At 31.3% G+C, this 10,148-nt stretch overlaps 1 protein-coding gene across 1 annotated transcript; it reads right to left on the bottom strand.

Moving 5' to 3' along the window:
- Positions 1-384: 384 nt before the first annotated feature.
- On the bottom strand, positions 385-9,240 carry LOC127702314 (uncharacterized). Its single transcript, XM_052206456.1, has 7 exons — positions 7,059-9,240; positions 6,252-6,427; positions 4,794-4,939; positions 3,000-3,216; positions 2,556-2,740; positions 1,988-2,056; positions 385-1,057 (listed from the first exon to the last, which is right to left on the bottom strand). The coding sequence occupies exons 1-7, from the start codon at positions 7,160-7,162 to the stop codon at positions 536-538; spliced, it is 1,419 nt and encodes a 472-aa protein (XP_052062416.1). The 5' UTR covers positions 7,163-9,240; the 3' UTR covers positions 385-535.
- Between the last annotated feature and the right edge of the window lie 908 nt (positions 9,241-10,148).

Here is a 10,148-nt window from a genome sequence, read left to right as displayed (position 1 = left end):
GACGAATAAAAATGCACCCTCATCTGTAATATGGAACTTATATGTAATTTTTTATCTAGGTTAAGGGCTGGTTAAAATGTAGGAGGATTTTACAAGTTTGTTTTTTTGTAAATGTAAAAGGGGATTCAATTTTTGTATTAACGTAAAATAGGGTATCAATTTTTGCAGATGGAAATATTATAATTACATATTTCACGGGGGGTCAAATATCGTAAATTGAGAATTATCCACAAAAAGAGGGGGGCTGAATTGATTCTAAATTAGAAGGGAGGATAACAAATTTTGCATAAATTTCAAAGGGTGGTTCAAAAATGCACATAGGTGACACTTTCACAATGACCAGCCCAAACTCACTGATAAAAAAAAATAACAATATAAAAAATATAAAGTCTCAATAATTTATTAATTTTTTTATAGCATTGAGGCAATATATGGCCTAAAGTGTTTGGAGTAAAATAATTCCAACTTTGGAAGCAGACAACCAACACAGTAGTCATGATTAATTTCAATTTTCTCAACAAAGAGGTCTTTAAATTTAAACAATGAAATAACAATGTTCTCTCTGTGATAAAAAAAGTTGACCCTGAATTTGGTCGTAATAGTTTGATGTTTTTCTTAATGTTATATTGTTATCTTTGCCATATTCCAAAAAAGAAAAATTGACTCCTGGCGCAATACTCTCATCTCGTCCTGTATATGGACACTTCACCTCCACAACACAATCATCTCCAATTAAAGCATCTGGGGAAGCTCCAAGAAATGGTTTGTCAGCAGAAATAAACAGTCCACATGGTTGACATTTCAATTGAAACTTTTGTTCAAACTGTGATATTGCCTTCTGCTCGTACATTTTACCATGCAATACAGATTTTACATTTAGGAACTTTTGAGAGCACAATGATTCACATAGTTTTTGTACATTTCTCCTTGTGGTCATCTTTGAAATTTCTCCAAACCTAGATGCTGTTTTCCTCCACTGTCTTAAATAAAACCATTTCTTGTTGCTGGATTGCCCTCTTGTCTCCTTTTCAGCCAATTTTGCCTGTTGTACTGTAACCTAAAATAGCAGTGAAATCAATATAAAATCTTGACTTTAAGGAATTTTCAGCATGTAAATGTAGCAAGTAGTTTTTTTCATTTAATATAGTTTAAAAGATATCTCATATAGTTTATAAGATATCTCATATAGTTTATAAGATATCTCATATAAACTATATAAGATTTCTTAAAAACTGTATAAGATTTCTTAAAAACTATATAAGATATCTAATAAACTATATAAAATTTTAATAAACTATATAAGATATGTTATAAACTATATAAGATATGTTATAAACTATATAAGATATCTCATAAACTATATAAGATATCTTATAAACTATATAAGATATCTCATATAGTTTGTAAGATATCTCATATAATCTATAAGATATCTTATAAAGAAAACTATATGAGATATCTTATAAAGAATATTATATGAGATATCTTATAAACTATATATATATAAGACATGTTTGAAAAGATTTATAAGATAAAATATTTGATTATTTTTTATATAAGATATTTTATATAGTTTATAGGATATCTCATGAATTCACTCAATCCTTTTAATTTTATTAAGAAACAAAAACATTCATCCAATCATAAGATGTGTTATATTGAAATATAAGTTATTTGGTACCAGGTACTGAATATACAGACAAACATGTTTAAAAGTGTGAAAACTATCCCATATTGAAAATAAAAAAAAGACAACTATTTTGAGTACAACAAAGATCAGTAAATTGTCTGGTTATTGGTACCCTATATGCTATATGCTAGCTAAATATTTCTTATTCGGGGCTTGTGAATTGTAAAATTTAAGTATAAAAATTATTTAAGAGTTTTTATACATTAATATTTATTGTACATAAGATATTTTGGAGTTGCCTTTTATTGGCACTGATTTACATATAAATTGATACTGCAAATGAATTTTTCATCTTACCATTAAAGCTCTGTCAACCCAATATTCAGCAAATGGTAACGACAGATAGTCATGATCAAGCTGGGCAGTCTGAAATACAAATTTAAAATAATATTAAAGAAGCCATGTGCATAAATCTAACTACAATGTATATGATATGACTCATGAGTTATTTTTTAAACATGGAGTTATCTACCTTTGACTAACAAAATTTATATAGATATATACTACATATTACAGTGAATTTGGCAATATGAAAACTCAAGGCTACTTGCTTTCTTTTGTTAATATATATTTTTTTAGATTGTATTATATGAGCACCAGAAATTTGATTTTACAAGACAAGTGGTATGTTTAAAAGTCGACAGGCAATGTAAATTTTCCAAAAATCAAGAACATGCAAACTTTTTGTCTTTATCATGTGTGTGATTCAAACAGGTTTATTACTATTATATGACTGTATAAATTGTTAATGTTGTTAAAAGTTAATTTTATTCTATGTATTACCTAAAATTTGTTAATTTTTATTTTATTTAAAATAAAAATATTTTTTCAAGTTTTTCTTATGAATCATCAACTTCCATTGTACCTCTATATCAGCTGCAGGAAAAATATATCTCAGTGTAAGGTCTTGAGATGATTGAGAGCAAAAATTAATCATGGTGTTTCTGACATGGTCTGTAAACCCTTCCATATTTCTGTACTTCTGTGGTCTTGGGTCCTCTATTTCTGTTGGTTTCCTTTTAGCAAGTTTTTCAATTTTCACTGGAGCACCTAAAATATAAAATAAAGGAAAATGAAGGAAAACAAAAAACAAAAACTCTAGTTAAAGGCCTGGTGGAGATATAGTTTCTGAACTTTGACATATGTTTCCATATATGTTTAACTCTTTAGAACAATAATGACGTAAAACTTCATGTACTGTCGCTTTATGGTGGGGCATAAACATATAAAGAAATGAAACTTGTTTATTCTCTCAATTCTTTGGTTGAAATAAATAGCTTTTACAGGACACTCAGGTAAAAGAAGTTACCATTGTAATATGTCTTTGGTTGTTGAAAAGTCTGTAAACCTTCTGTACATGATTTCTGTATTGAAATTTCTCCAGTATTAGAGAAAATATCAGCCATTAACAGCACTGCAGCAACATGCTTGCAGGTGGCATTGGGACCCTTTCCTGCTGGACATTCACACTTTGAATTAACTGGGCTGCCAGATTTGTCAAGTTTGATATTATAGTTGTAAGATACCTGCAAATAAAACTAGAGGCTCTAAAGAGCCTGTGTCGCTCACCTTGGTCTATGTGCATATTAAACAAAGGACACAGATGGATTCATGACAAAATTGTGTTTTGGTGATGGTGATGTGTTTGTAGATCTTACTTTACTGAACATTCTTGATGCTTACAATTATCTCTATCTATAATGAACTTGGCCCAGTAGTTTCAGTGGAAATTATTTTGTAAAAATTTACAAAATTTATGAAAATTGATAAAAATTGATTATAATGGGCAATAACTCCTTAAGGGGTCAATTGACCATTTTGGTCATGTTGACTTATTTGTAGGTCTTACTTTGCTGTACATTATTGCTATATACAGTTTATCTCTATCTATAATAATATTCAATATAATAACCAAAAGCTGAAAAAATTTCTAAAAATTACCAATTCAGGGGCAGCAACCCAACAACGGGTTGCTTGAATGGTCTGAAAATTTAAGGGCAGATAGACCTTGACCTAATGAACAATTTTGTTTTAAAAGATTTGCTCAAAATGCTTTGGGTTTAGATATATGAGCCAAAAACTGCATTTTACCCTATGTACTATTATTAGCCATGTCGGCCATCTTGGTTCACGGGGGGGGGTCATCAGACATAATTTTTAAACTACATACCCTAATGATGATTGTTTACAACTTTGGTTAAATTCATCCTAGTATTTTCAGAGGAGAAGATTTTTGTAAAAGATAACAAAAATTTACGAAAAATTGTTAAAAATTGACTATAAAAGGGCAATAACTCCTTAAGGGGTCAACTGACCATTTTGGTCATGACTTATTTGTAGAACTTACTTTGCTGAACATTATTGCTGTTTACAGTTTATCTATATCTATAATAATATTCAAGATAATAACCAAATACAGCAAAATTTCCTTAAAATTACTAATTCAGGGGCAGCAACCTAACAACGGGTTGTCCGATTCATCTGAAAATTTCAGGGCAGATAGATCTTGACCTAATAAACATTTTTATCCCATGTCAGATTTGCTCTCAATGCTTTTGTTTCAGAGATATAAGCCAAAATCTACATTTTACCCCTATGTTCTATTTTTAGCCATGGCGGCCATCTTGGTTGGTTGACCGGGTCACCAGACACATTTTGTAAACTAGATACCCTAGTTAAGTTTGGTTAAATTTGGCCCAGTAGTTTCAGAGGAGAAGATTTTTGTAAAAGTTTACGGACGACGGACGCCAAGTGATGAGAAAAGCTCACTTGGCCCTTTGGGCCAGGTGAGCTAAAAATTATGTGAAGCTTAATTTTAAAAATAAATCAGATGGTTTTATTTGAAAATGCCAACTAAAACATAAATTGGTTTGGCAGAGCATTCACCCAATATAAGTAAACTGAAAGAGATACAATAATGGTTAATAGAAAAGGTATTACAGAGAATAATCATGAAAATTGGAAAATATGAAGCAGAAATTATTAACACTTATTTGATCTTAGACGAGGTAATTCTCTCAAATAGAATATTTCACATATAACAATCTAATATACATTATATAAATGTCATGAGGATGGGACAAAACTGTTTATTGATGCATACCTGTTTTTTCATGGCTGCACCAACAATACCACTTAGAAAAATACCATCAACAAGAATAAGTACAGAACAAGCCAGGATTTTTTTCGCTTGTAGCAAATCTCTGCCTTTCTCCAATGCCTTAATGTCGCCATTCACCTGCTTATCGCCTGTAAAAATTATACATAAATATAATAAATAAATAAATGATTTGGTAAATACGTTGAAGGTTTTCGATTTATGAGTCCACAATGCTCTTCAGCTGGATAATTTATGTGGCATATTACCATTTTCATTTGTGTAATTTCCAGACGAAAAGCGCGTATAACACGCAAAATTATAAGCATGGTGCCTGATGAGTTGTTTGGTTTTTAACAATTCAGCCATTCTTCGTTAACTTAACTCTCTTTTTTAAATAAAAAATCATTAAATTAATCATTCATCCTAGACAATACCGACAAACTTGCAGATTTTTAGTTTGGTTTTTTTTTCTAAATATAAGCATAGTTGTTAATTTCTGTGTCATTTTGGTCTCTTGTGGAGAGTTGTCTCATTGGCAATCATACCACATCTCCTTTTTTTATATATAGTAAAATGATGTCCCATATTAGAGTAAAAATCTGTTTATGGCGCTTCGTTGATTGGACCTGATCTGATAAACAATAATATAAGTTGCAGATCACCTTAAAATTGTTGACGTTCGTAAATCTTGAACAAAAATGAAATCAATGAAAAAAAAAATACATATTTATAAAAAGATTTTAACCTGCTAATTATGAGCTTTTATCATAGTTTAGCTCTACTTTGATTAAGGAAAAGCAAATGTATACTTAATTCACTAAAGCTATAAGATAAAAATTATATAAGATCCATAAAGCAATGGAAATCAACATTGTATATTTATATAAACGATAATACTTGTAACAACATATATAAATAATATTATAAAAATGATTTTTGGGTTTTTCAGAGGACATTTACCGGTGACAATTACAGAATTTTTTTAATATGGGCGCCGCTATATTTTTTGGTTCTTCATGCAAAGCATTATAGCAATTACTGATTGATGACTACTTGTTTGGTAACTTCACGGGGGGGGGGGGGGGGGAGTCTCTTCCTATATGAAGGTATATACATATGTGCCGCTGGAATGGGTCCCTTTTGTGATACGTCAAATATATCAATGGGGTGCAATTTTACCGAGGAAATATATCAATAGGTAGTAATTGACCAATTGTGATATTTCAATGGTTCATAATTTTTCAGTTTGTTGTGCAACGATCTTCACAGAATTTCCCAAACTCTTTGTCATTAAAATTTCCACATCTGCTGAAGCTTCTTGACACAAGTTTTGTTATTGATCAAATTTTATTACATTGTCACAATTGATAATCTTTACCCATGAATATATGAATGTTGAGACCCCCCGTGGGTAACTTTCACTTTAAAATACTTCCCCATCTATAACATGGAGATACTAACCTGCTAATCTAAATAAAAAATAGCCATCAATTTGCTCTCTGGTCACTTTGGAAAATACCAATCTATGATCTGCTATAAGCTGCTTATATCCATGTTTTGGCCATTCTATATCTGTAGCTTCTGGAATTTCTATGATGGGGGGTTTGAAATTATGATTTCTGTCATATGCAACCAGTCTATAAGCATAATTATTGTGTGTGAATTCAAAATTAAAACAATTTATTTCTTATGTAATAATTAGGACATTTAAAAGCATTTATTTATTTGGTTAAAATTTTGTTGTGAAGAATTAATATTTTATTATATTGATACAATATAAAGACAATGATTATTTTTTGCATGTTATTGTTTTGTTCATAAGCTTCACAGGCACTTGTTTCTATCACTTGGAAGGTCTTCTATCCATGTTATTGTATAATACAAGAACATGGAAAGTAGACCTTCCCATTGATAGAAACAAGTGCCTGTGATAAGATTGTTCTATATTTCAACTAAATCAAATTGTTCAAAAAAAGTACCTTGTTTAGATCAAGAGAAAAGAAAAACCATTGACAAAATATCATTACCAAATATACAAAATTATACTTTAGACATTTCCGCTTCTTTTGGTGCCAAGTTCATCAAAATCTAACAATGAATACGAACAAAATATTTTTTATATGAAATGTTTACAACATAAAAAATTTGACAATTACTTTTGACGTTTTTTCCACGTACTCACTGTACATACATGACATAAGCAGACTTTAAAGTCGTGAGCAGCCTATAAAAAGTTGTGCATTTGACATGATTTAGTTCATCATATACCTATCAATCAGATCTGCCTTTCTTCCTGTGATTACTGTACCCTTAATGCTCAGTTCAGCCTTCAATTTCGGGACGGTCCACAGGCTGTATTTTGCCGCCGCCATAGTTTACATTAGTTACAAGCGTCTCGTTGAAAATAAAACGCACGCTTAACCACCGCTAACGTCTAGGCGGATCCGGCGATCAAAATTACGTGATTGACGTCACAATTGAAATTGCACCGTCAGTTGTGTTTTGAACAACGCCGGAAATCAAAATGGACATTTGTGTTCGTGTTGTTCGCTAGGAAATTAAATAAAATCATTCTAAAAGTAAGTTTACATGTATCTGTTAATTTTTTAATCGTGAAATGGTTGATTTTCTAAAACGTTTTGACTTCATCAAATCAAAATGGATGCCTTTCGAACGCCTATTCTAATGCAATTATTTTGTATCAATGGTTCTGATTGGATGACAGTAAGTGTAAAATTCTCTATCTCCTTGTCTGTAACTAAGGAAGCCGACATTTTGACGTTTGACGCCGGAAGCATACCTATGACGTCACCTAGTTTAGGGGCCAAGGAAGATAACATCTTTTCGCGGAATTTTCTTTAACGAAACCCACTTTGGTTTTATCATGTATATCTATTATATAGTCATTTTATAATATTTACTGTTTGCAAAATTATAAATTATTCTAAATAATAAGGATGTTCTTGTCCCAGGCAGAAAATCCTGGCCGTGTTAGGCGCAACTTTTTGGAAGTTTTGGTCCTCGGTGCTCTTCAGCTTTGTACTTGTTTTGGCTTTCAAACTTTTTTTATCTGAGCGTCACTGGTTAGTCTTGTGTGGACGAGACGCACGTCTGGCGTATTGAATTTTAAGCCTAGTACCTTCTGCTAGCTATTATTCGTGTGTTTCTTTGTCCTATATGTTCTCCATTTATTTGTATTGTGGTCCTGTCATGTGATGTTGTCGTTTAGGTGTTGTGTTTGACGTTGCCATAAAAGCGGGAGGTTTGGCATGCCACAAAACCAGGTTCAACCCACCATTTTTTTCTTAAAATGTCCTGTACCAAGTCAGGAAAATGGCCATTGTTATATTATAGTTCGTTTCTGTGTGTGTTACATTTTAATGTTGTGTTTTTGTTGTGTCGTTGTTCTCCTCTTATATTTGATGCGTTTCCCTCAGTTTTAGTTTGTAACCCGGATTTGTTTTTATCTCTATCGATTTATGAATTTCGAACAGCGTTATACTACTGTTGCCTTTATTTTACACTGAAATAATGATTGAAATTGAATTATGTACTTGTTTTGCTACGCGTCGCCAGGTAAAATAAATTTGCGACAGTAAAACTACCGATGGACGTCCGCAAAGCTTCAAATACAATACAGTTATCTCTTAATTATAGGTCCGCTTCAAAGTACAAAAGTTCTAAATTTTCCTATTAGAATCAAAATAATTCTATCATGCCATGCTCTATGCTCATTTTAACATGGGTAGGCAAATTTTAGTACAGATTGAAAACAGATTGTAAAGGGTTCAATAGAAGCAGTGTCCCGCTAACAACTACTGCTGTCAGTGCAAAAGTTTAATATTGATTAACAAAAACCTGAGTCCATTTATCAGTAAAATATAGTAAATAAGTAAAAAAAGTCTAAATTTTTCTCAGAATATTCTCTCTTGATTTTGGAGAAGCTTCTGTACAAATTTAAAAAAAAAATCGTAAAGGGTTCTGCAGAACCCTGTGTCTTGCCTGCGATTGCTGCTGTCAGTGTTAAAGTGTGACATTGACTTAAAAAGCGAGTCCAGTTATCAGTCAAATACAGAATTTTAAAAAAAATCAAACTTTTTCTTAAGAAGCGATTCATCGTCTTGAAGATTTGCTTCTGTCCAAGATTCATAACAATCCATGAAGGTTTACGAAGTCCAATCTAACAGAAAAATACTGAAAATGAAAAAAATATATTTTCAAAAGTTTGCTTCAGACATTATCTCTTAATCATAAAAAAGCTTCTGCCAAAGTTTCATAAAATTCTATGAAGGTTTAATAAAGTAATTGATGTGTAACAAACTTTAACCCCAGACTGTTTTTATTTGTTAAACTTCAAAAATTATCAGTTGCCGTAATATGGAAAAATGAAAATAAATATTAATTATCAAAATTTTGCTCTGAATACTGTATTTTGGTCACAACTAAGCTTCTGTCCAAATTTCAAAATTTCAAAAATGCCAATAAATTTGAATACCAAATATCATTGTCTTAAAATTAGCGCAAACTAATATATGTAAACTAAGCAAAAGTTTCAAAGTCAATAGACCATAACTGAGGGGGCGGGGCCAAATAATCTCCATGGTAATGAGATGTGCCAATGCTAATACAACTGCATACCAAATATCATTGACCTACCACTAGTGGTTCACCATAAACTAGACCTAATCACAAACTAATACATTGTTGACGCCGCCACCGACGCCGGAAACAGCATACCTATGTCTCGCTTTTTGACTCCGTCAAGGGGAGACAAAAAACTAAGTCCATTTATCAGTAAAATATAGAAAAATGAAAATAAATATTTTCAAAATTTTGCACTGGATACTGTATTTTGGTCATAAACAAGCTTCTGTCCAAATTTCCTAAAATTCCATGAAGGTTTGACAAAGTTATTGATGTCTCAATAAACTTCCACCACAGACTGAACCTAAATGTTGAAGCCACCGATGGAATCTAAGCTATGTCTCGCTTTCGTGACATAAATGTTGAAGGCTAGAAAAAAATTCATTGAGGACTTTGACAAAGATATTCAAGTTTTGAAATCTTTATAATCACGGACTGTACCAAAATATTGACTGCAATTAAGATATGCCAATATTCATTAGTAAAATACAAACTAAATGGAGTGGGGTCAAAATATTGACCCTAGATACTAATAGGTATAATAAAACCAGGTAAAACATGGAATCAAGAGATATTAGTCCAAGGTAAAATATGGAAAATAAGCAAAAAAAAATTCACTCCTGAAATTAAAATGGTGATTCTTTAACATGTAAACTATGTCAAAGAGGTATAAAACCATTGTATATATATATGTTAAAATATACTTTTTCACTT

Source organism: Mytilus californianus, unplaced genomic scaffold (genome assembly GCF_021869535.1).
Source record: "Mytilus californianus isolate M0D057914Y unplaced genomic scaffold, xbMytCali1.0.p SCAF_1, whole genome shotgun sequence".
NCBI lineage: Eukaryota > Metazoa > Mollusca > Bivalvia > Mytilida > Mytilidae > Mytilus > Mytilus californianus.
Note: the sequence above shows the minus strand (reverse complement) of the source record. Positions and strands in the feature narration are given on the sequence as shown.